The sequence below is a fragment of the Haematobia irritans genome, chromosome 3 (genome assembly GCF_050003625.1).
Source record: "Haematobia irritans isolate KBUSLIRL chromosome 3, ASM5000362v1, whole genome shotgun sequence".
NCBI classification, from domain to species: Eukaryota; Metazoa; Arthropoda; class Insecta; order Diptera; family Muscidae; genus Haematobia; species Haematobia irritans.
The window spans coordinates 122730207-122757334 of record NC_134399.1 but is presented as its reverse complement, the minus strand read 5'-3'; the positions used below and the strand labels follow the sequence as shown (position 1 = coordinate 122757334).

The 27128-nt window shown below is 29.0% G+C and overlaps 1 protein-coding gene and 1 long non-coding RNA gene across 5 annotated transcripts; both read left to right on the top strand.

The window, feature by feature from the left end:
* Positions 1-319: 319 nt before the first annotated feature.
* On the top strand, positions 320-24815 carry LOC142229078 (uncharacterized). 4 transcript variants are annotated; one of them, XM_075299608.1, is made up of 6 exons: positions 320-478; positions 698-844; positions 9798-11990; positions 21116-21343; positions 21415-21539; positions 24636-24815. In XM_075299608.1, the coding sequence occupies exons 2-6, from the start codon at positions 743-745 to the stop codon at positions 24667-24669; spliced, it is 2682 nt and encodes an 893-aa protein (XP_075155723.1). In that variant the 5' UTR covers positions 320-478; positions 698-742; the 3' UTR covers positions 24670-24815. The 4 variants fall into 4 exon arrangements, with proteins under 4 accessions (XP_075155723.1, XP_075155722.1, XP_075155724.1 ...); XM_075299607.1 differs by lacking the exon at positions 24636-24815 and adding an exon at positions 24137-24389; XM_075299609.1 differs by lacking the exon at positions 24636-24815 and adding an exon at positions 23438-23775.
* LOC142229079 (uncharacterized) lies at positions 8125-8933 on the top strand. Its single transcript, XR_012720324.1, has 3 exons — positions 8125-8257; positions 8332-8498; positions 8595-8933. It is a non-coding gene; the product is annotated as an uncharacterized LOC142229079 (long non-coding RNA).
* Positions 24816-27128: the final 2313 nt, after the last annotated feature.

Here is a 27128-nt window from a genome sequence, read left to right as displayed (position 1 = left end):
ATGAATAGCGGTTCATAATGGTGAGTACTAAGTTTGAGTTTTGCCGCTAAAGTGAAAACTGTCTCAGTAAAAATGGACATAAAATTATGCATATTTGCTGCAAATTTTATTATACTCGATCTTAATGCCCACCTTAACTTCTTGAAATTCAATTCACAAAAGTTCAGAAGTTTATTTTTATTTTTTTTTTTAGTAGTAGAGCATTTAATTTTCGATTTTGTGGTGGAAGGTGGTATGTTAGAATTCATAATATTTTTTTGGTGCTTTTTGGCCTTGGGGAGTTGGCAACACTGCATGAACAGCTGTAATTTTAGTTCAGTTTACCAATGCATGCTCGCGCGCGTATATTGTTATATTGTTTGAACGATTATTTTATGTTTTTTTTTTTTTTTGGATTCCAAAAGGGTCCTGTTTCCATAGTGACCGACCACCATTTGGAACTGACAATAAATAACACGTACAGCAATACCAACAAACAGTGAGTTTACGATTCTTTGTGTCAATGTTGAGCATTTGCTTTTCTTTTCCGCATCATAAGCTTATTCTCCGTTATAATTTAATTAAGAAATTTATTTATGTTTATTTAAGTTTATCCATGTTATACTTGGATATAAATCAATAATATCATATTGGAAATACACACTTAAATACATATTTTAATTCAATTTTAAATTTTATGTACATTGCTAATATGGAGGCTTTGCTGAGACATTTGCAAGAACATCAAGAATTCATAGCCGAAATGGATGCAGAATACAGAATAGCGGCAACTAGTACAATAACGACGCAGCAGAAATATGTTTCTGTTTTCCGCATCGATGGAGAACCCATAATTCCCCCATTGGTAGGTGTATTAAAAACATTAACGACCAAAAGAAACCAAAGACAACAATGCCGTAGTTTTGTGGGGGTTATGTGCATACATATTGAGGAATTGAATTGTTCAAAAAACCAAAAATGATTATTTATTTGTGTTTATTTTTTTAGAATGTAATTTTAAATTTTCTTTTTGTTTCTTCCATTTCGAAATGCAATTCCCTTCATATTTTCCTGTCGAGTACTAATCGAACGTATACAATAGTCCAAAAAAATAGTAGAAACCTTTTTAAAGTTTGAATGGAATGGACCACCATCGAGCGATGGTTAAAGATGTATGAAAGGCCGTTCGGACTCGTTTATAAAAAGGAGTTCACTTCAGTGTTGCCAGTATTTTTCTGGCTCTTGTCCCCAAATTATGATATTTCGTACCCAATTTAAATTAAAATTTTCCAATTGTTGACAAGTTTTCATTAATAAAACAAGAGAATCGACTCAAGAAAAAATATAAAATTTTCTCTTGCTACCTTGTGAAGATTTCCAAACACAATTCCACGGTTGGTAGAATTCTACCAAAAATGGAAGATTGGTAGAACTGTTTGGTAGATTGGTAGAACTCTTGATGTTTTGTTAGATTGTGGAAGATATTCACTCCCCAAAAAAGTGGCAATCCACACAAAAAAAAATTATAGAAATATAATATTGACAAATATTTTCTATAGAAATACAATTAAAAAAACATTCTATAGAAATAAAATGTTGACAAAATTTTCTATAAAAATATTATTTTGACAAAATTTTCTATAGAAATATTATTTTGACAAAACTTTCTATAGAAATAAAATTCTTACAAAATTTTATATAAAAATAAAAATTTGACAAAACTTTCTATAGAAATAAAATTTTGTCAAAATTTTCTATAAAAATAAAATTTTGACAAAATTTTCCATAGAAATAATATTTTGAAAAATTTTTCTATAGAAATAATATTTTGAAAAATTTTTCTATAGAAATAAAAATTTTACAAAATTTTCTATAGAAATAAAATTTTGACAAAATTTTGTATAGGAATAAAATTTTCCACAGAAATAAAATTTTGACAAAATTTTCTATAAAAAAATAAAAATTTGACAAAAATTTCTATAGAAATAAAATTTTGACAAAATTTTCTATAGGAATAAAATTTTGACAAAATTTTATTTAGAAATAAAATTTTGACAAAATTTTCTATAGAAATAAAATTTTGCCAAATTTTTCTATAGAAATAAAATTTTGACAAAATTTTCTATAGAAATAACATTTCGACAAATTTTTCTATAGAAATAAAATTTTGACAAAATTTTCTATAGAAATAAAATTTTGACAAAATTTTCTATAGAAATACAATTTTGACAAAATTTTGTATAGAAATACAATTTTGACAAAATTTTGTATAAGAAAAAAAATTTTTCTATAGAATAAAATTTTGACAACATTTTCTATAGAAATAAAATGTTGACAAAATTTTCTATAGGAATAAAATTTTGATAAAATTGTATATAGAAATAAAATTTTGACAAAATTTTTTTATAGAAATAAAATTTTGACAAAATTTGTTATAGATATAAAATTTTGACAAAATTTTCTGTAGAAATAAAATTTTTCTATAGAAATAAAATTTTGACAAAATTTTCTATAGAAATAAAATTTTTACAAAATTTTCTATAGAAATAAAATTTTTACAAAATTTTCTATAGAAATATAACTTTGACAACATTTTCTATAGAAATAAAATTTTGACAACATTTTCAATAGAAATAACATTTTGACAACATTTTCAATAGAAATAAAATTTTGACAAAATTTTCTATACAAAATAAAATTTTGACAAAATATTCTATAGAAATAAAATTTTGACAAAATTTTCTATAGAAATAAAATTTTGGCAAAATTTTCTATAGAATTAAAATATTGACAAAAGTTTCTATAGAAATAAAATTTTGACAAAGTTATCTATAGAAATAAAATTTTGAAAAAATTTTCTATAGAAATAAAATGTTGACAAAATTTTCTATAGAAATAAAATTTTGACAACATTTTCTATAGAAATAAAATATTGACAAAATTTTCTATAGAAATAAAATTTTGACAAAATTTTCTACAGACATTAAATTTTGACATTTTCTATAGAACTAACATTTTGACAAATTTTCTATAGAAATAAAATTTTGACAAAATTTTCTATAGAAATATTTTGACAAAATTGTGTAAAGAAATAAAATTTTGACAAAATTTTCTGTAGAAATAAAAAAATTTGACAAAATTTTCTATAGAAATACAATTTTGAACAAATTTTCTATAGAAATAAAATTTTGACAAAATTTTCTATAGGAATAAAATTTTCACAAAATTTTCCACAGAAATAAAATTTTGACAAAATTTTCTATAGAAATAATATTTTGACAAAATTTTCTATAGAAATAAAAAAATTTGACAAAATTTTCTATAGAAAAAAATGTTGACAAAATTTTCTATGAAAATAAAATTTTTAGAAAATTTTCTATAGAAATAAAATTTTCACAAAAATTTTCTATAGAAATAAAATTTTGACTATATTTTCTACAGAAATAAAATATTGGCAAAATTATTATAGAAATAATATTTTGACAAATTTTTTTATACATATAAAATTTGCAAAAAAAGATTTGTTTGGCAAAATTTTCTAAAAATTTTGGTAGATTATTTTTGGCTCGAATGAAAACCGTGAACACAATACCAGGAGACAAAATTTTCTATAGAAATATTATTTTGACAAAATTTTCTATAGAAATAATATTTTGACAAAATTTTCTTTAGAAATAAAATTTTGACAACATTTTCTATAAAAATATAAATTTGACAAAATTTTCTATAGAAATAATATTTTGACAAAATTTTCTATAGAAATAACATTTTGACAAAATTTTATATAGAAATAAAATTTTGACAAAATTTTTTATAGAAATAAAATTTTGACAAAATTTTCTATAGAAATAAAATTTTGACAAAATTTTCTATAGAAATAAAATTTTGACAAAATTCTCTATAGAAATAAAATTTTGACAAAATTTTCTATAGAAATAAAATTTATCACAAAATTTTCTATAGAAATAAAATTTTTCACAAAATTTTCTATAGAAATAAAATTTTTCACAAAATTTTCTATAGAAATAAAATTTTGACTATATTTTCTAAAGAAAAAAATTTTGGCAAAATTATTATAGAAATAATATTTTGACAAATTTTTTTATACATATAAAATTTGCAAAAAAAGATTTGTTTGGCAAAATTTTCTAAAAATTTTGGTAGATTATTTTTGGCTCGAATGAAAACCGTGAACAGAATACCAGGAGGCAAAATTTTCTATAGAAATAAAATTTTGACCAAATTTTCTATAGAAATAATATTTTGACAAAATTTTCTTTAGAAATAAAATTTTGACAACATTTGCTATAAAAATAAAATTTTGACAAAATTTTCTATAGAAATAAAATTTTGCCAAATTTTTCTATATAAATAAAATTTTGACAACATTTTCTATAGAAATACAATTTTGACAAAATTTTCTAAAGAAATAAAATTTTGACAAAATTTTCTATAGAAATAAAATTTTGACAAAATTTTCTATAGAAATAAAATTTTGACAAAATTTTCTATAGAAATAAAATTTTGACAAAATTTTCTATAGAAATAAAATTTTGACAAAATTTTCTAGAAATAAAATTTTCTATAGGAATACAATTTTGACAAAATTTTCTATAGAAATAAAATTTTGACAAAATTTTCTATAGAAATCTATAGAAATAAAATTTTCTATAGGAATACAATTTTGACAAAATTTTCTATAGAAATAAAATTTTTTGTTTAGTTTTGTTAGTTTGGAATTTTACAATTTTGGGATTATTTGTTTGGCTTTAGATCATGGACTAATGAAAAATGCTGGTGTTAAGGTTTTTCATTACTTTTTATTGAAATATTGCTCTTCTCGGATATTTCGGTACACCATCGGTGATCATCTTCAGCGAGATATTATATTTTACAAAGTAATAGACTTTCTCCTTACAATGACAAAAATTTCTATAGAAATAATATTTTGACAAAATTTTCTTTAGAAATAAAATTTTGACAAAATTTTCTATAAAAATAAAATTTTGACAAAATTTTCTATAGAAATAAAATTTTGACCAAATTTTCTATAGAAATAAAATTTTGGCAAAATTTTCTATAGGAATAAAATTTTGACAAAATTTTCTATAGGAATAAAATTTTGACAAAATTTTCGATAGAAATAAAATGTTGACAATATTTTCGATAGAAATAAAATATTGACAAAATTTTCTATAGACATAAAATTTTGACAAAATTTGCTATAGAAATAAAATTTTGACAAAATTTTCTAGAGAAATAAAATTTTCTATAGAAATAAAATTTTGACAAAATTTTCTATAGAAATAAAATTTTGACAAAATTTTCTATAGAAATAAAATTTTGACAAAATTTTCTATAGAAATAAAATTTTGACAAAATTTTCTATAGAAATAAAATTTTGACAAAATTGTCTATAGAAATACAATTTTGACAAAATCTTCTATAGAAATAAAATTTTGACAAAATTTTCTATAGAAATAAAATTTTGACAAAATTTTCTATGGAAATAAAATTTTGAAAAAAATTTCTATAGAACAAAAATTTTGACAAAATTTTCTATAGAAATAAAATGTTTCTAAAAATTTTGGTAGATTATTTTTGGCTCGAATGAAAACCGTGAACACAATACCAGAAGACCGGTGATCGCCTTCCAAATGCTCAAGAAATGAAAATATGATGTCCACGTTTTTATGAACGAAAATTTACTTTGGATAAAACCTCCAAATTGATGGAAAGTCCCCACCAAAGTCCCCAACTCAAAAAATTCGTCCGCATCCATTATTTTACAATTGTAGAAAAATGTGTGAGACAAGCCGAGCAAAATTATAGATTAGCGCTTGGGCCAATACTAATAAATTTACTAAAACAAACCTTTTTGTTGGTATATTAATTTTGAAGGAATTAAAGAAATATAGTTACCTACATCTTGTAAGCACTTGAGATATCGAATCTTTTATAGCAATGATACACACAAAAAATTATCACCAAAATTTTTTCAATTAAACACTTAATTGAATTTGGAAACGGATTCAATTAATATGTTAATTGATTCAATTAATTATTTAATCAAATCCGAATAAAAACCAATTAAAAAAATGATTGATATTTGTTACGTTTCCAATAAAATATTAATTGATTCAATCAATTTGTTAATCAATTCGGAAATAATTTTCAATTACAAACGTGATTGAAATTTTTTCCGTTTCCAATTACACATGTGATTGATCCAATCACCTTTGTGATTGAAACTGAATAATTTTGAGCAAGAGCGAAAAGAGAACAAGAGAATGGATATTTATTCAACAATGTATGATGGAGAGATCAGTCTGTGGAAGTAACTCGTAACGAACGGTTGGGTTTTTGTTTTTCGCGTAAATTGAAAAACATGATTGGCGACATTCTGTCTGCTGCATTCAAAATGTGTGCATAAATATTTTGAACGCAACAACAAATCATAGCAAAGGGTTGAAACAAATAAAGTGTGCAACAACAAACGGCCACGTGGTAAAGGTTTGAAAAAAAATATATGACAGAACGCATTTGAAATTACCTGTGTTTGTGTTTTGTGGTATTGTAAAAATGGAAAACAATCTACGTTTATTGAAGGTAAGAAATTGTGAAATGTGAATACCGTTTTCCATTGAAGCCTGTTTAAACGGACTAAAATAATATATTTTTTATTCATTTTTTTTAGTGACCAATTTTATTTCGTGAAATTGACCAATCAATCCCATCAACTCCATCATTTTATCAAATATATAATAATATGTTTGCAATAAAAAAGTGGGTACCGTATTGATCTTTTAAAATTAAAAATTTTTTTCACTCCTAGTTTTCTTAAAACCAAGAGCGGTATGGGTTTGTTGGAAGATTCACCTTGAAGTTGCGAAGTAGCGTTGGCATTAAATTGCATTTTTGTTTTACCTGCCTTTTTCAGTTTGAACCCAAGTAGAGAGCAGTATATCTGGTATATAAACTAATGAGCTGAATTATGTAATGGTAAAAAAAATCTTTCTTTTGGATTTAAAAATATGAAAAATATCAGAAAATAATAAAAATATGTATTTTCCATTTATATTTTTTTCTATTTCAAGAATTTGCAAATTATCATCAATATAATACCAAATATTACATTGCTTTCCCATCATTTTTGTCTTTGATTGGTTCAAATTTTAATAGACGATTTTAATGTGTGGAAATTTTGGAAAGGAATTGTTACTAAAATTAAATTACCGAGCTCCTTAATACACCTTTTTATGCTAAAAGACTACAACTGCAAAAGAAGATTATAAATCTGCAACCTGGAACTAAGAATTGAACTTGATATTCTATGCAGGTAATGTTTAACAAAATTAACTTTTAATTGAACAAAATTAAATTCGAATTATTCTGTTTACTTTCAGAAAAACTAATTTAGCTTACAGGCTGCTGATTTATTGGAAATCTAGTCGCATCTACATATTAGAAGGAACATGTTAACATGGTTATTATTATAAGGAAGATAATGATTTATATAAATTATTTTTTCACCCTATAGTTGTTATTGATAGTAGTTGTATTTGTAAGTTATGTTAGAACAAAACACAAATGACAAGAACCAAATTTATTTGTCTATTGCATAATTCAAAAAATAATAAAATATTAAATATGTTTTATAAGAAACACATATTTTCTTTTATTTCAAAAGAAAAAAAACTAAATACGATTTTGTGGTCGCAATATATAATTTTTTTGATCGAAATTTATAGCCAATTTCAATTAATTATTTAATTGAATGAATCAAATAGTTGATTGATTTTTGTCGCGAAATTAATTAAAATTTTAATTGATTCAATTAAAACTGTGATTGAATTTTATGTTAAAAATCAATCACGTTTTTAATTGATTCAATCACACAATTAATTGATTCCGTGACAAAAGTCAATTAAATTTTTAATTGAAAATCGTGTTGGTTTTCAATCAAAATGGGTGATTGATACTATCATTTTCGTGATTGAAGACATTTCAATTAAAAAAATGATTGAATCCGCGATTTTCGTGATTGAAATCAAAAAAATTTTTTTTGTGTGTGTGTTTTGTGGTATTGTAAAAATGGAAAACAATCTACGTTTGTTGAAGGTAAGAAATTATGAAATGTGAATACCGTTTTCCATTGAAGCCTGCTTACATTAAACGGACTAAAATAATATATTTTTTATTCATTTCTTTTAGTAACCAATTTTATTTCGTGAAATTGACCAATCAATCCCATCAACTCCATCATTTTATCAAATATGTAAGAATATGTTTGCAACAAAAAAGTGGGTACCGTATTGATCTTTTAAAATTATAATTTTTTTTCACTCCTAGCTTTCTTAAAACCAAGAGCGGTATGGGTTTGTTGGAAGATTCACCTTGAAGTTGCGAAGTGGCGTTGGCATTAAATTGTATTTTTGTTTTACCTGCCTTTTTCAGTTTGAACCCAAGTAGAGAGCAGTATATCTGATATATAAACTAATGAGCTGAATTATGTAATGGTAAAAAAGTTCTTTCTTTTGGATTTAAAAATATGAAAAATATCCGAAAATAATAAAAATATGTATTTCCCATTTATATATTTTTTCTATTTTTAGAATTTGCAAAGTATCATCAATATAATACCAAATATTACATTGCTTTCCCATTATTTTTGTCTATGATTGGTTCAAATTTTAATAGACGATTTCAATGTGCGGAAATTTTGGAAAGGAATTGTTACTAAAATTAAATTACCGAGCTCCTTAATACTCCTTTTTATGCTAAAAGACTACAACTGCAAAGAAGATTATAAATCTGCAACCTGGAACTAAGAATTGAACTTGATATTCTATGCAGGTAATGTTTAACAAAATTAACTTTTAATTTAACAAAATTAAATTCGAATTATTCTGTTTACTTTCAGAAAAACTAATTTAGCTTACAGGCTGCTGATTTATTGAAAATCTAGGCGCATCTACATATTAGAAGGATCATGCTAACATGGTTATTATTATAAGGAAGATAATGATTTATATAATTTATGTAATTGTATTTGTAAGTTATGTTAGAACAAACCACAAATGACAAGAACCAAATTTATTTGTCTATTGCATAATTCAAAAAATAATAAAATATTAAATATGTTTTATAAGAAACACATATTTTCTTTTATTTCAAATAAAATTAAATACGATTTTGGGGTCGCATATATAAATTTTTTGATTGAAATTTATAGCCAATTTCAATTAATTATTTAATTGAATGAATCAAATAGTTGATTGTTTTTTGTCGCGAAATTAATTACAATTTTAATTGATTCAATTAAAACTGTGATTGAATTTTATGTTAAAAATCAATCACGTTTTTAATTGATTCAATCACACAATTAATTGATTCCGTGACAAAAGTCAATTAAATTTTTAATTCAAAATCGTGTTGGTTTTCAATCAAAATGGGTGATTGATACTATCATATTCGTGATTGAAGACATTTCAATTAAAAAAATGATTGAATCCGCGATTTTCGTGATTGAAATCAAAAAAAAATTTTTTGTGTGTAGGATTATAATACGAAACGAAAATTCGGCTTTGCAAGGTTGACTTTTTCAAGTTAGAAAAGTCAACTTTTTACAAATTCGGACTAGTTGACTTATTTTTCAAAAATCCACTTTTGCCTTCGAAAATTTTCAACTTTTGATATGTTCCACATTCCCTCATTGTGGTTTACTACGCCATTGCTGTTTTGTAACTGAAGCGTAACGTCTGACAATTGTACTTGATTTATTTGCTGATGATTTCATTGTTCATTTTCTGCTCTAGATGACTTCGGAAAAAATACGACAAATGCAAAAATTTAAAGAAAAAGCTATGAAAATTGAACAGCGTTTGAAAGAACGTAAATTGCGTCTAAACAAAGAGAACGACGATACAACTAAGGAAGGGCTTTGCGAAACATCTAGATCATCTATTGCAACGGGTGGCTTATCCAATAGATCACAGGATTTATATGATGCCAAACTAAAAGAGTCCGAGGAATCAATGATGATTTTGGAGGACATTATACGAAGACAATCGGGTGAATGTGACGATTTCAAAAATATGTCCTCGTCATTTACCAGTCGAAAAAGCTTTAGCCCCAGGCAGCTAAGCAATGAAGAAAAATTGAAAAAATTGCAAAAGTCTGAAACTTTGATTTACGATAACTCAACCAATGAGGTTATTAAACAAACTCAAGGTGGCGAGAAACCCGAAGATCCGAGAAAACAATTACGCGATTTGGAAAGAGAAGCCAATTTGAATTACATACAACCCAAAAAACCCAATTATTTACTTTTGTCCAGTTTAAATGATCCTCGCATACCCTCAATATGTATTAATCCACCTACACCTTTAGTGGGTAATCGTCAGTTTTGTGAAAATGATTTGCAGGATTCCGATGATAGTCTCAATAGTATGTTTACGAATAGCGAAAAGAAACAACCACCACCAGTGCCTGAAAGGACGTATATAAATAAATTACCACGTAGTGGAAAGATACAGGATTTGAAACTGTACACTAATGTTGCCAATGTAACAGCAAAGGTTCAACAATTCGAAGCAGCTATTAGCTCTGATCAATCTAGTCCCGAGAAGTGTGTGGACATTGCTTTCAAAATGGGACGATCTACGAATACGATGAATCGTTCGGCAACAAGTCCTTCCATAAAACTCGGTATGGGTGACACGAATACTCAAAATAATTCGGATAAATGCCATATTTCACCAGATAATTGCCTAATAAGATCTTCATCATTTACATTGGAGGCCCCGTCGAAGGTTCTAATCGATCATATGCGTCAACAGCGTTCTTCTAGTGAAAGAACTTCTACTAGTACTGGAGCTAAAGCGGCTCCAACAAAATTATCAATTAAGGAACCAACAAAGAAAAGTCCTCCCTGCATATCTAGGGTTCATAGGGACACAGTAGAATCCAAGGCAAAACGAGTCCAAAAAGTAGATTTGAAACCTTCAAGACAAAAAATTCAACAAAAAGTGACTCATCATAAAATGGCACAAGCTGCTGCAGCTTCTATATCTCCATATAAAAGCAGTGCTTCAAGTTTTACCAGTACGAGTAATTTATACAAAACAAAAAAATCCCCCTATGATACTCCAAACTCTACGAAGATATCTCCACCGCAGTCTACACCAAAGGGCTCTGTACGAAAATCTCCTACTTCTTCGGTAGCATCAATACAAAGTCAACGATCAACCAAATCCAAACCAGTTAAAACAGCATCGGCAAAATCCCCAACTTCAGAAAAGGATGCTTTAACACAAATGGATAAAGTGCAAAAGGAGAAATTTTTACGTCTTTTGGAACAACAGGAGCAGGAACAAAGAAAACTTAAAGAAGCATTTGAAATGCAACAGAAATTGCTAATCGAACAATTGAACAAAGAAATGGCATCCACACATATAAGATCATCGCCACCTTCTGGAACGCCCCCTTCTCGTGCATCATCAACACAACACAGTGAAAATTCAAATGGTCCGTCTTTAAGAGGTTCTCCCGAATCACCACTTCAATCATCAACAAAACGGGATTATTCAAGAAAAAACTCGTCGATTCTCAATGAAAATACTTCACTGCCCTCAAATAATTATGGCCAAACTACTAATAATTATGGCCAAACAAAAGTGCCTTCTCTCGATCTCTCGAATTTATCTTCAATGGATCATTCAAATGCCAATACATCTATGGAGTCAGCATCAACGCATCATGTATGTGATCAAAGTACATATAGAACAGATGCTACCATAACACCTAAAGAAAACTCATATCAACACAGTGCTAGCGCAAATTCTGCATCGAGGCGTCAATTATTTCCACAAGAACATACAGGGCAGTCCACTACATTTGCAGAATCCTCAATTAGACCAATTAGTTATTCAAACGATAATCAGTTGCCATCGGATCCATATAAAGGAAATGCAGTCATGGCGACTACTAGTAATTCAAATACCAGACGGGTAAGTTTTAAACTAAGATAACATTCAGTGCTCAGACATTTGGAACTACTAAAGCCAAGTCATGTATGCGTCCTGCATTAAATTTTGATTTGTGGGTGTTTTTAGCGAATGCGTTAGTTAGCGGTAATTAAAGATTCCGTTTGTTTAAGACCGGTGTGGGGTGGAGTTCTGCGATTTCCTCAAAAAGCTTCGTTTATAATAAAACGAATCATAGATCCATACAGTCCCCTGAAATTCAGGATCTTGGTAACCAATGATTTTTCTTCTTCTTGTGAAGAGTACCAGTCCTGTTTTTCCAGCGTTCACAATCTCTGGTCCAGTCTGAAAGATATTGTAAAACTTCACTCAACACATCTGAGATCATATCCAGAAATATTCTCGATACCGATATTATGACGTCACCCGCGTACGGCACTATATTGAGCCTTTGCTGCTGCTCAGCCCAATTAAAACCTTGTTTACTATCAATAATCATAGCAAGGGTGATATTTCATCGTCTTGTGGCAATCACCTAGCGCTCTTCTTTATGGAGTTTGCCAGTTCAACCTCTTTGTTCCTATGAAAAAATATTACCTAGATCACTTTATAATAAAATCTTCCATACCATTCCCCTCTAACACCAGAACTAGCCGAACAATTCTTGTACACACAAAAATTCTTTTCTGGTTCAATCACGAAATTAATTGATCCAATTAATTTTCTTTAATTGAAATGTCTTCAATCACAGAAATGATAGTATCAATTAAAACATTAATTGATAGTCAATTAAAAAAAATAATTGATCCAATTACAAAATTAATTGATTTTGTTTGGTTTCAATTAAAAAATTTGTTGAATCAATATTTTTTATTGAATATTTTTTAAAACTCTATTAAGACTTTAATGGGAAAAATTGTGAATTTTTTTCTGTGTATTACACTAGCCAACAGTCGTTTTGTTTTTTGGTTCTAGCATAATTTTTCTCATTGATTTTGACCTACTAAACACGAAAATGAGTTTTAAAAATTTTTCTGTCGATTGGTTTTCGAGATACAAATTTTTGAACTTTTTTTTAATTTTTGGAGGTACACTTACAATTTTGAGCATATCTTTCGTCTTCTTTAACCTATTTGATCCTACTACTACTCAAATTAAAGAAAATTGAGCCGTCTACAACTCATTCTCAGAAAATTTTCAAATCGGGTAAGTAGTTTTGATGTTGGCGGCTTAAAAAGGTTAAAAACGGCTTTTTTTTAGTAAAATGTGGCAGAAAAAATCATATAAAAATTCATATAAAGTATAAAACACGATGCTAACAGCAATTTTGGAACTTTTCTACATGCAGCGTTTAATTTTTCCTTTCTATATGTGGCGTGCAGTTTTTCTACATGTCCCGTGTAACTTTCTGTTTTACACATTTAACGTTTTGAATTTAGCAGGGCGAAATACGAATCGCTTAGGATTGCCGTTTCTACACGCGCCGTGTAACAAATTTTGTTTTCTCTGTGTAAGCTGTGCAAATAATGAACGCAAAAAATGAAATAATGAAATGCAAAAAAAAAACGCCTTTTTTAAACCTTTTTAAGCCGCAAACATCAAAACTACTTACCCGATTCGAAAATTTTCCACTACTACTCTTTAATTTGAGTAGTAGGATCAAATAGGTCAAAGAAGACGAAAGATATGCTCAAAATTGTACGTGTACCTCCAAAAATTAAAAAAAAAAAAGTTCAAAAATTTGTATCTCGAAAACCAATCGACAGAAAAATTTTTAAAACTCATTTTCGTGTTTAGTAGGTCAAAATCAATGGGGAAAAGAATGCTAGAAACAAATAACAGAGCAAATTTTGTTATTTGTGACCTAGTGTTATTAAAGGCACCTACAATATCCACAAATGCCGCCAGCCAGCGTAACATACGGTGACTATGTTTTATGTGATGCACTACTGAGCAGAGAATGAAGCCGACCAATTTTTGTCGGCGGTGGCTGACACTAAATTTTTGTGACTGGTAAGGCGATATAAAATTATCCTTTCGGCGTCGTACAATTATTCATTATAAAATCAATTTGAAGTTTTCCGAATTGTAATGAGATTAGTTGTACAACCAATCTTACAATCAAATTTTCTTAGCTAAATTTTTGCGAAATTTTTATAGCAACTTGATACTGATGGAATTTGGGTGGATAGTTGAAACATTTTGACAAAAAATACAACAATTATTAATAAAGTTTTTTGATATAAATCAATATTTTTGATTAATTGGCGCCTAAATTTGTGTCGAGATAAGTCGACATATTCGGCGGCGGCGTCGACTTTTCCCCTTCAAGTAAGCATATTGACACATTGATAATTTCATGCTCAGTTGTCTCTCTATAGTCTTTAAGAGTATGTTGATACGTTTACAATCGGTCGCACTTCCATTCGATAAATTAAAACGGACTGAAAAGAGGGGAGATACAACGCTTTACCATCAAATAAGCTATAATTAGAATTAATCAGCAGCGCCTCTAGTGGAGAATAGCGGCAACATTATGGACAACAAGCGCAAACGTGAGCGTACATTTTAACATTTTAAAAGGGAGCCACCGTGGTGCAATGGTTAGCATGCCCGCCTTGCATACACAAGATCGTGGGTTCGATTCCTGCTACGACCGAACACCAAAAAGTTTTTCGGCGGTGGATTATCCCACCTCAGTAATGCTGGTGACATTTCTGAGGGTTTCAAAGCTTCTCTAAGTGGTTTCACTGGAATGTGGAACGCCGTTCGGACTCGGCTATAAAAAGGAGGTCCCTTGTCGTTGAGCTTAACATGGAATCGGGCAGCACTCAGTGATAAGAGAGAAGTTCACCACTGTGGTATCACAATGGACTGAATAGTCTAAGTGAGCCTGATACATCGGGCTGCCACATAACCTAACCTAACCTAACATTTTAAAATGAAAAAATAATTTCTGTGAATATGGATTTATTTTTAAAAATAAAATGTTATCGCGATTTTTTAACTGCATTTTCTAAAGAGGTGTGCACGTGAGTAATAGTTTACTACCGCTCACGCACACTCACGAAAAGAAAATTTGTACTCACGCACGAAAATGTCGTGACTCACGAAAAATACCGTGACTCACGAAAAATACCGTGACTCACGAACAACTTTTTGAGTAATTTACCTTAGCGATGTCGTGACTCACGAACAACTTTTTGAGTAATTTACCTTAGCGACGTGTCCGAAAACAAAAGCATTATTAAAATCGAGAGCGTTATTACATTCTTAACATCCCAGGTGTCACTAAAATTACAAATGAATTTAACTCTCAAGCGTTTTATGGTGGTAAGCGGGATTATTTTCGTGAGCGTAAATCTTTACTCACGCACACTCACGCATATAATATTTTCGTGACTCACGCTCACGCACGCCATTTTGGTTTGTTAATCACGCTCACGCACACTCACGCCGTTGCCATGAGCGTGACTCACGCGTGAGTTACGACAATTTCGTGTCTCGTGCAAACCTCTGTTTTCTATGCTTTTGTGACTTTCCTCTTTGGCGAGACTGGTATTAATGAGATTGGGCGATATCGCATCAGTTTTATTTTGAGGTTTTCCTAGTTTTGGTATAGGCATTAAAAGTGAAAATTTCCATTAATGAGGGAACGTTTTATTAAGAAGAATGTTGTTATAAAGCCTCACAAATCGTTCTTTCACAGCAGCAAGCCGATGTTGTCACCATGGCATAAGTGATCCTATCAAGTGATGGGGTATTTCTTTTGCGGTCATTTTCTAGATCACTTATACCAATTGCAGCGAAGAGACGGCTGTCAGAAGACTTTAAAATTAAATAATTAATGCAATGCTGTTTACTTCCAACTATCGGCATTAAATCTCTTAATCGAGCCAATTAACTCCATACATTTGCAAAGTGATTTCCTATGTCCATTGATTTGGTTATTGTGGAATAATCTTTGATGATAGAAGGAAATTTGTGATTATTTTCTCTCCTTAAACCTTTAACTCGATTCCACAAAAAATACGAATATCAAGCATTGAGTTTAAAATTTTTTCTCATGTTTTTCTTTTGGCAATCAATGACTTAACATATAACTTTGGCACAAGATTTCCTGTATATAACAGAGTATTCCTGGGACCTTTGTCTCGTGAAAATAATATACGCCTTTTTCTTTGCGAATACACGGGAAGCAATGAAAGAGTTACACCAGGCTGGCGTGTTGTCATTCCTGGGCCTTGTTGTTTGGAGAATTGACTCATTTGTTGACTCCGTTTCAGTTGTGCGGCTTCTTTCTGTTTATATTACATATTTCGGGATATTCCCAGCTTTAGTTTGAAATTTAGCCCAATCAACTCTGTGGTCGAGGAATTTTGGTAAAAATTTCTTGGAATTGTCGATGCTACCATCATTAATGAGTATAGGGAAATGGTATCCTCCCACTTCGGGATGTCTAGTGTTGACCAGGACAAATGGGGGTCAATGTCAGGGTTTCTCATTGTATTGGTTTTTGGTTTTCCCATTGTCACATCTATAGATATAAAAGTGCCCCTTGTACTTAAAATAGTTCGAGATCCATCATTCATAAATACAAAACCGATATCATTGGCATAATCTTCCCATAAAGCACCGGAAGGAGATAATTGTTGAAATCACCATATAGGATTACGTCAGCTAAAATCACCTAATTTCAAATGGTGTTCATTACAAAAACCATGTTAGAGATGAGATTTATTGAAAGTTTGATATCGCATTTCTGATACACATTGATACTCACAATATGTGTATATATTTATATATGGCAAGAAGAAACAGTTGTCTGCTTCAGTGTGGCGTGACCTTGGCAATGTCCTATTTAAGGTCTCGGGTGTTATAAGTACCTTTAGATCTGGATATTTTTCATAAAGATTGGTATAATCCTTATCAGGACATTTATTATCAACAGGTCTTGGTGGAGTGCTTTGGTCCATGACAGAATTGAAAAATTCCATTTCTTCTAATGATTGAATTTCTAATGGATTTTCTCCTCGTTTTCTTTCTCGGTATTCTTCTTTGGATGAGTTTTTAACTTGATTTGATTTATTTCTCTATGTGAGTTTGTAGTTTGATTTCTTTCTCTATGTGTACTGGTATAACATTTAAATTTATTTTTTTTTTGTTTATTGTTGGTATTTGTTGTAATAGTTTTATTATAAGTTCCAATAACGGGAATTGGAACTTCTCGCCCATGTTCCCAAATCCACTTCCAGGTGCATGTGAATCAATTCCACGATTGTGGTGTCCTACAATCCACTTTCACCGGAATTTTCGTGAAATCAATTCACTTGCAAATGTCTTGGTGAAAGTTGAATTATGTCCAAGATGGGTGTATTTCCGGTTAAAAAAAGTGCTCGCGTAAAAAATTTGAAATGTTTTATATTTAATACATGAGTTTTATTAAAACTGCGTCATTTTTAATTAAAAAAATAATAAATTATAATAAGTCTATAGATTCCACTTATTTTGATTTCCGCCTTAGTGAATTTTTTGATTTGTGCAACCCAGCTGGTTACAGGAAAGTTAAAAAAGAACGTGGAATTAAGAACACCAAATTTTCACTAAAATAAAATATAATTAAATAAAATTTTGACAAAATTTTTTATAGAAATAACATTTTTCTATAGAAATCAAATTTTGTCTACATTTTGTATAGAAATAACATTTTGTCTAAAACTGCTATAGCCCCAAGGATTTACGGCCTTCCGAAGGTACACAAGGAAGGAACACCATTGAGACCAATTTGCTCATCGATCAATGCACCATCGTATAAGATGTGCAGATATATATCTAGTATCTTAAAGAACGTCACCAAAGATTCAAAATACAATGTAAAAGACGCGATTGACTTTAAAACGAAGATTAAGAATGTAAGGCTAACAGATGATGAAATCCTGATATCGTTTGATGTTGTATCACTGTTTCCCAGTATACCGGTAAACCTAGCCATTGCAATGATTGAGAAGAAATGGGACTTAATCAAAAATTATACAAAAATACCTCGAGATATTTTCAAGGAACTAGCACTATTTTGTATCAAAGACAGTAGGTACTTCAAATATGAAGATAAGACATATGAACAATTGAAAGGAATGCCAATGGGATCTCCAGCATCTCCAATAATTGCTGACATCATCATGGAAGAGCTACTAGACGTGTCCTTAAGCAAGATACCGAAACCTCGAATTATAACAAAATATGTGGACGACATATTTGCGATAGTAAAGAAAACCGACGTGGAAAGTACTCTTGACGCATTAAACTCATTCCACAGTCAAATACAATTTACAATGGAGTTAGAGAAGGATAACAAGCTACCATATTTAGACTGTAACATACTGAGAGATGATAATTGTTTGAGGCTGAATTGGTATCAAAAACCAACAGCAACTGGACGACTAATAAATTATAATTCAAAACACAATAAAAGGATAATCCATATGACAGCAATCAATTTTATAGATCGAATCTTAAGGATAAGTGATGCAGAATTCCACAAGGAGAATGAAATAAAGATAAGACAAATATTGACCACAAACGATTTTCCAAATAGAATAATAAGCAGACTAATAAATCGCGTTAAAAATAAAACACTTGACGAAAACATTAAAACTAAGACTATTGTCGAGCCGGACCATAATAAGGATAAGTCATACAAACCCATGACTTACGTTGAAGGATTCTCAGAGCGTTTTTTCAAATCGGACGTATATAACAAGGACAAGATTCAAATTGCTTCACGCACATCGAGAACAGTAAAGGAATTATTCAGCAACACAAAGTCAAAAATAAAGAATGAGGACAGGAGTAACATAGTGTACAAAATTAAATGTAATGGAGACAAGTACAACATATGCCCAATGGCATATGTTGGCACTACAATGACCAAACTTAAGACAAGACTTTCGTCGCATAAATCAGACCTTAAAGCTGTAGACAAATCAGTAGAGCAAAAAACAGCACTTGCAGCTCACTGTGCAACAACAGGACACAAGCCCAACTTCACAGACGTCGAGATACTTGCTCAAGAGAATAATCATAGACGAAGATACACTCTTGAGATGCTCAATATAATAGATCTCTCTCCTGACAAAAGAATGAATTTCAAAAGAGACACGGAAGAATGCGCCAGAATGTATCGACATATTATAAACAAGTATCGACACAAACGAAGTTTAGTGTACGGTGAATTGCGAAACAAACAGCAGCACAAGAACTCAAGTTAGTTATTTTTCGATAAAATATATTTTCAATAACAATTGTGATTTTTGTGAACATTAAATGTAATTTAATTTTTGTATTTTATGTAGATACAAAATCCCAGAAGATGGTTAGTGGCACTAACCGAAATATTGGAAATAAATATTAAAACAAATCAATAATCGATTGTTTCTATGACCTCAAGCCGAACAAAATTAATAATCATAAATTTTCTATAGAAATATTTTGACAAAATTTTCTATAGAAATAAAATTTTGACAAAATTTTCTATAGAAATAAATTTTTGTCAAAATTTTCTATAGAAATAAAATTTTGTCAAAATTTTCCAGAGAAATAAAATTTCGAGAAAATTTTCCATAGAAATAAAATTTTGAAAAAAATCAAATTTTGACAAAATTTTCTATAGAAATCAAATTTTGACAAAATTTTCTATAAAAAATCAAATTTTGACAAAGTTTTCTAAAATAATAAAATTTTGAGAAAATTTTCTATAGAAATCAAATTTTGACACAATTTTCTACAGAAATCAAATTTTGACAAAGTTTTCTAAAATAATAAAATTTTGAGAAAATTTTCTACAGAAATAAAATTTTGACAAAATTTCAATAGAAATAAAACTTTGACAAAATTTTCAGTAGAAAAATAAATTGACAAAATTTTCTAAAATAATAAAATTTTGACAAAATTTTCTATAGCAATAACATTTTAACAAAATTTTCTATAGCAATAAAATTTTGACAAAATTTTCTATAGAAATAAAATTTTGATAAAATTTTCTATAGAAATACAATTTTGATAAAATTTTCTATAGAAATAAAATTTTGACAAAATTTTCTATAGATTTTTTTGTTTGGTAGTTTTTGGCAGTTTTTCTCCAAATTTTGATAGAATTTTCTACAAATTTTGTTTGAATTTTTCCAAATTTTGGTAGATTATTTTTGGCTTGAGTGGCAACCGTGGTCACTATCAGGTTTTTCTGGCAGGGTAGTAGCTACAAGGAAACAAGGAAACGTGGAAGGTGTTTATCATCGATTTCCATATTGTTAATTATCATATCTGTTTCCTCTTCTAGACGTTTACGTTTGTTCTTAACCTTTCTGTTATGCTCTGCAAGGTCCAGGTCCTTAAACCTGTTCCTATACGGGGAGTAATCCCCGTTCATCTCGAATTAATCCCTCTTCTAAATTATCGTAATAAGTCACTCAAATCAGATCTATAATACGAGGTGGGAAAAACGCGAAAACCGTTTTTAACCATTATTCACTCCGCTATTAGCAAAACACGATGTTAACGTGGCGCTTGTCCAATAAGGACTGCTTTTAAAAAATGTGTCGCATTGACAGACTTGGCAATTATTCCAAATGTTATGAGAACATCGCTGAACATAGATTTAAAACTACTCTACTGTTTGGCTTCTCTTCATATTCAAATCATTAATCAAAATTTATTTTTTAAATTAATAAAACAAAAAAATAATAATGCATTTTTATTTACTTTCTTTTTCTTATATATTTCTAAGCTTCAATACTAACATGAAAAATCTGGAATGGTTTGACTTAAGGAAAAGAATTTCTAACAGAATAAATCCATATAGATCTCTGACTAATTTTACCAACTATTTTTCAATTTCCTAAATACTCATGCAACCAACTAAGTGCCTTCTATATTTATTAAAGACATATATTTGTAGTAAAGTTTTATAAATTTTATCAATATTGAATACTAACATCACTTGAAATTTTATTATGTATATGTGCATGCAATGCATTTGGTTAATTTTTTAAAATATATCTTATAAACTATCCAAATTATTTGTGTTTTTATAAAATATAAATAAAAATAATTAAATCAACAATAAACTAATAATTCCCTTTGCCTTATATTAGGAAATCGATCAAATGAATAGAGCCAATGCTGCTGCTACCATTATAAATGCTTACGCTCGTGGCTTTCTTGTACGAAGGCTCTTCAAAACCGAACAAATTCAACGTATTGTACAAACAATACACGATTCTTTGATATTTGTTCTAAATTTACATATTGAAACTTGTGAGAATCCTAAGGAGGCTAATACTCCTGCTAATATTAAACTAAAAGCAAGACTTTTACAACAGGTAAAATGCAATCGGTATTTTTTTTTTCAATTTGTTATCCAAATAACGAGTATTTTGTTTTCTTTACACAGCTTTCTTCGGCCACTCGTACATTACATTTGGTACTCTTCCAAACAACTGTCAAAGAGCGCATGGATATTATAGCAAGGGATCGTAAACGCATCAAACACAAATTGATGACAATGAACCGAAACAGGTATTTATGAACGACAATTTTATCTTATTTTAGTTAGCCTACACAGAAGTACTTCTTTGATTTCATTTCGGAGATAAATTGATGGAGTCGAATATTTAATCGCAAATGCAGCCTCCTGAAGATCAACTTTGAGGTGACAGTCATGATAACGTAAAGTAATTACGATTGCCACTTGAGCCATAAATAATCTACCAACATTTAGAGAAAATTTTACCAAAAACTACCAACTCAAAAAATGTTGTCAAAATTTTATTTCTGTAGAAAGTTTTGCCAAAATTTTATTTCTATAGAAAATTTTGTGAAAATTTCATTTCTATAGAAAATTTTGTCACAATTTTATTTCTATAGAAAATTTTGTCAAAATTTTATTTCTATAGAAAATTTTGTCAAAATTTTATTTCTATTGAAAATTTTGTCAAAATTTTATTTCTATAGAAAATTTTGTCAAAATTTTATTTCTATAGAAAAATTTGCCAAATTTTTATTTTTATAGAAAATTTTGCTAAAATTTTATTTCTATAGAAAATTGTGTCAACATTTTATTTCTATAGAAAATTTTGTCAACATTTTATTTCTATAGAATATTTTGTCAAAATTTTATTTCTATAGAAAATTTTGTCAAAATTGTATTTCTATTGAAAATATTCTCAAAATGTTATTTCTATAGAAAATTTTGCCAAAATTTTATTTTTATAAAAATTTTTGTCAAAATTTTATTGCTATAGAAAATTGTGTCAAAATTTTATTGCTATAGAAAATTGTGTCAATTTATTTTTCTATTGAAAATTGTCAAAATTTTATTTCTATAGAAAAATTTGACAAAATTTTATTGGTATAGAAAATTTTGTCAAAATTTTTATTTATTTTTTATTTTATTTTTCTATTGAAAATTGTCAAAATTTTATTTCTATAGAAAATTGTGTCACAATTTTATTTCTATAGAGAATTTTGTCAAAATTTTATTTCAACTGAAAATTTTGTAAAACTTTTATTTCTATAGAGAATTTTGCCAAAATTTTATTTCTATAGAAACTTTTGTTAAAATCTTATTTCTACAGAAAATTTTTTCAAAATTTATTTCTATAGAAAATTTTGTCAAAATTTTATTTCTATAGAAAAATTTGTCAACATTTTATTTCTATAGAAAATGTTGTCAAAATTTTATTTCTATAGAAAATGTTGTCAAAATTTCATTTCTGTAGAAAATTTTGTCAAAATTGTATTGCTATAGAAAATTTTCTCAAAATTGTATTTCTATAGAAAATTTTCTCAAAATTTTATTTCTATAGAAAATTTTCTCACAATTTTATTTCTATAGAAAATTTTCTCACAATTTTATTTCTATAGAGAATTTTGTCAAAATGTTATTTCTATTGAAAATTTTGTCACACGTTTATTTCTATAGAAAATTTTGCCAACATTTTATTCTTATAGAAAATTTTGCCAAAATTTTATTTCTATAGAAAATTGTGTCAAAATTTTATTTCTATAGAAATTTTGGTAAAAATTTTATTTCTATAGAATTTTTGGTAAAAATGTTGTTTTTATAAAAAAATTTGTGAAGTACCTCTTAGTTGGAGAAAAATATTCAGCAAAATCTACCAAAACATCAAGAATTCTACCAATCTACCAAACAGTAAAAAATCTAAAATTTTTGGTAGAATTCTACCAACGAAAATTTTATTTTTATAGAGAATTTTGTCAACATTTTATTTTTGTAGAAATTTTTGGGGCAAGGAACAATTTTCATTTAATTCCATTTTTTCGAGAATCGAAAATATGAATTGAAACCTTTATAACTTTTGAACTAATTATGATATCATTATATATCATAAGAGAGAAGTTCACCACTGTGGTATCACAGAGGACTGAATAGTCTAAGGCTATGGTCACACTAGGCAAATATTTGACTAAAATGAGGGTCAAACATTTTTCCAGAACCATTTTCCATATATGTGGATACGGTTTTTTGGAAAATATTCCTACCATGATGTTATATATCCAATATGAGCTAAAAATGTCTGCTGGTTTGGCTGTGGCAACGGATTCTTGTTTGATTTCTATCAAATATTTGCCCAGCGGGACCATAGCATAAGTAAGCCTGATACATCGAGCTGTCACCTAACCTAACCATTATGATTTTTATTGAGTTTTGCATGGATTTTTTTTTAAGAAATATTGCTGAATATACCATTCCCAAAATTCATATCGATGTTGAAACCTTTTACAGTTAGTTTACTGTTGGTACTATATCTAAGTCAAAAACGAAGGTACTATATCTAAGTCAAAAATTTTGTGACAATGATTACATAAGTGTAATGATGAAAAAATTGAGCATGATGTAAAGGTTCTACAGAAACGAAACTTAATCACACATTTCATTTGAGTTTTGACAAAGCTCGATTCTAAAATTATTCGAAATTATTTGGGAAGTCTAGCTTAAAGAAAGACGAAAACTTTTAACGATCCACAATTTTTGATGAATGTGAAATCCAGAGAAGACGTAATGTTAAGACGAGTTCAATTAAGTAACAAAAATATAAATGCAAAACATTTCACAATTTTTTTCTATTTTTTATATGGCTATGTCCAATTAGTACATCAAGAAGGACACCAAGGATTGCTGGCTAAATGGTAAATTTATCTAAAATAGAAGTATACCACTAATCGTGTAACAAACATAAGAAATATAATTAAACGTTTAATTCGAAATTAACAGTAAATTTTACAAAATCTATAAATATTGAAACAAAGAGTTTGAAACTCAATTGTTTTTATAGCCTTTAAGAACCGAAAGTTTATAATGAATCTAATTTTTGTTTTTAATAAAACTTTTTTTGAACTTGAAAATATTTGTTTGTTTTATTTTTTTTTTTTTTAATGACACGGAATAGCTCGATTCTAAAATGATTCGAAATCATTTGGGAAGTCTAGCTTAATGAAGGACGAAAACTTTTAACGATCCACAATTTTTTATGAATGTGATATCCAGAGAAGACGTAATGTTAAGACGAGTTAAATTAAGTAACAAAAAATATAAATGCAAAACATTTCACAATTTTTTTTCTATTTTTTTATATGATTATGTCCAATTAGTACATCAAGAAGGACACCAAGGATTGCTGGCTAAATGGTAAATTTATCTAAAATAGAAGTATACCACTAATCGTCTAACAAACATAAGAAATATAATTAAAAGTTTAATTCGAAATTAACAGTAAATTTTACAAAATCTATAACTAAAAAATATTGAAACAAAGAGTTTGAAACTCAATTGTTTTTATAGCCTTTAAGAACCGAAAGTTTATAATGAATCTATTTTTTGTTTTTAATAATTTTTTTTTTGAATTCGAAAATATTTATTTTGTTTTTTTGTTTTGTTTTGTTTTTTTTTTTTTTTTTAATGACACGGAATAGCGATAGAGCTTCTTTTAGTGTAATAACACAGAATTTAATGAACCATCAACTCTTATACGGATTCTTATTCGGATTTATTTTTCCATATGGAGTGGAAAAATAAATCCGTATAAGAATATTCGTTTCAGCGCCACCTGTATTTCAAAAAATGAGTTATATATGCGAAAACAAAACTGTTTTTGCTATGTCCAAAGGGGATGAAAACCAGCCCTCGACTGGTATAAAAACTTTTGCTAAAACTATTCCGAATCGCTGTAATGTTACATATACTTATGAAACAGAAAGAAATGTGTCCACTGGGGTCAAATGGAAAACAATAGTGATCCAGATATATATGTGAAGGACAGATTATTTAGTAATCTATCTGATGGTAATGTTAAAAGATAGGAAACCAGATTTATATGTGAAGATAGACCTTTTAGTCTACTATCGGATGGTATTAACGGGTTCTGCAAAATGTGTTTCCGAGCCTCAAAATATGGCCTGGAAAAAGTGAAGGCACTGATTCGAGACGATTTTTACTGTTAACATCAGTTTTAGTAAAGTGTTCACTGCCATACAACAACACTGGTATTAGGTACGAATTGGCTAATAGGATACGAATATTAAGGGGTGTAAGATGCTGCGTTTGATATAAAGTTCGTAACATACCAAACATTTTTCCTGTGGCAGCAATTATAGGATCGTTCCATGTTAGAGAATTATTGAAAATTATTCCCAAATTTTTTGTTTTGTGTGTCTGCTCGATTTGTTCACTTCCAATTTGTACAGCATACTTACAAGAAATGTTTTGTGCACGACCATTTATTAAGAGAAATTTAGATTTTTTGGATTTATTTGAAGACAATTATCCTGAGCCCACAAATATATTTTCCCAAGGTCATAATTTAATTTATTTACATCAGCTAGTTGAGATTTCCGACAACTCAAGTAAATTTGGACGTCGTCGGCGTAGGTGTGTATTTTTGAGTGATCAAGAATATTTGGGAGGTCATTGATGTACATGCAGAATAATAATGGTCCTAGTATCGAACCTTGCTGAACGCCAGCATTTAGATTTAGAGGCGTGGAAGATTTGTTTTTTACAACAACAGACTGGATACGATATCTTAAGTAATGCTGAATTTGAAAAGTTGAAATAGCGTTCAAGTTTAAAGCAAAGAATATCGTGGTTGACGCAGTCAAAAGCTTTCGAGTGGTCTAATAAGAATAACAGAGACAGGAGTCCTTTATCAGTGCTGACACCTATATTTTCCGTTACGTCCAATAATGCGGTTATGCAACTATGTTTAGATCTGAAACCGGATTGATGCACAGACAATAACGAGTTCCGTCGCAAGTATTCTGTTATTTGGAAATGCATTATGCGTTCAAATACTTTGGATAAATATGGTAAAATTGAAATTGGTCTGTATTCATTATTGGCATTAGATTTTGGGATTGGTATCACCTTCGCATATTTCCATCCCATTGGATAATTACCAGTCGTTATGATTGTATTAAATAGGTGTGTTATATGTCTAACAACTATGGGTAGGACAATTTTTAAAAATTTTTGATGGACATTGTCCAATCCAACCGCACTAGATTTGACCATTGAACAGCTCTTGTAGACGTCATCTGAGTTTATACATGAAAATTAAAAACTAGAAAAAGGCGGAAATATTCGCTCTGGATGTAAAATTGGTGTTGTAAATTGTGGAGATGTAAGAAATGCATTACTAGCTTAGAGCTCTCACTGAACAGCATAATATCACTCTGTCATGGGTACCTGATCGTTATGGAATAATGGGAAATAAGGAGGCGGATGTGCTGGCTAAAGAAGGCGCACGCGGGACGAACAACATCGTTACAGATGTTTTCCCTCTGCTATCTTTATATACTTACAGGATCAATGTCAGATACGTTGATTTATGGAAGGAACGTTGGGCTTCCTCTGCGACCTGCGAGCAAACTAAACTGATATGTGACGACTAGAGTCGTAAGAACTCTGATTTCCTGATGACGACTTACAGATATGATCTGAGAGCATTGATAGGCATCATAACGGGACACAACACACTTGGAAAACACATGGTAAGGATTGGCTTAATGACTGACGATATTTGTAGAAGGTGTCTGGACCCAGAAGCAACAGAAGACTCCAACCATATCGTGTGCATTGTCCAGCAT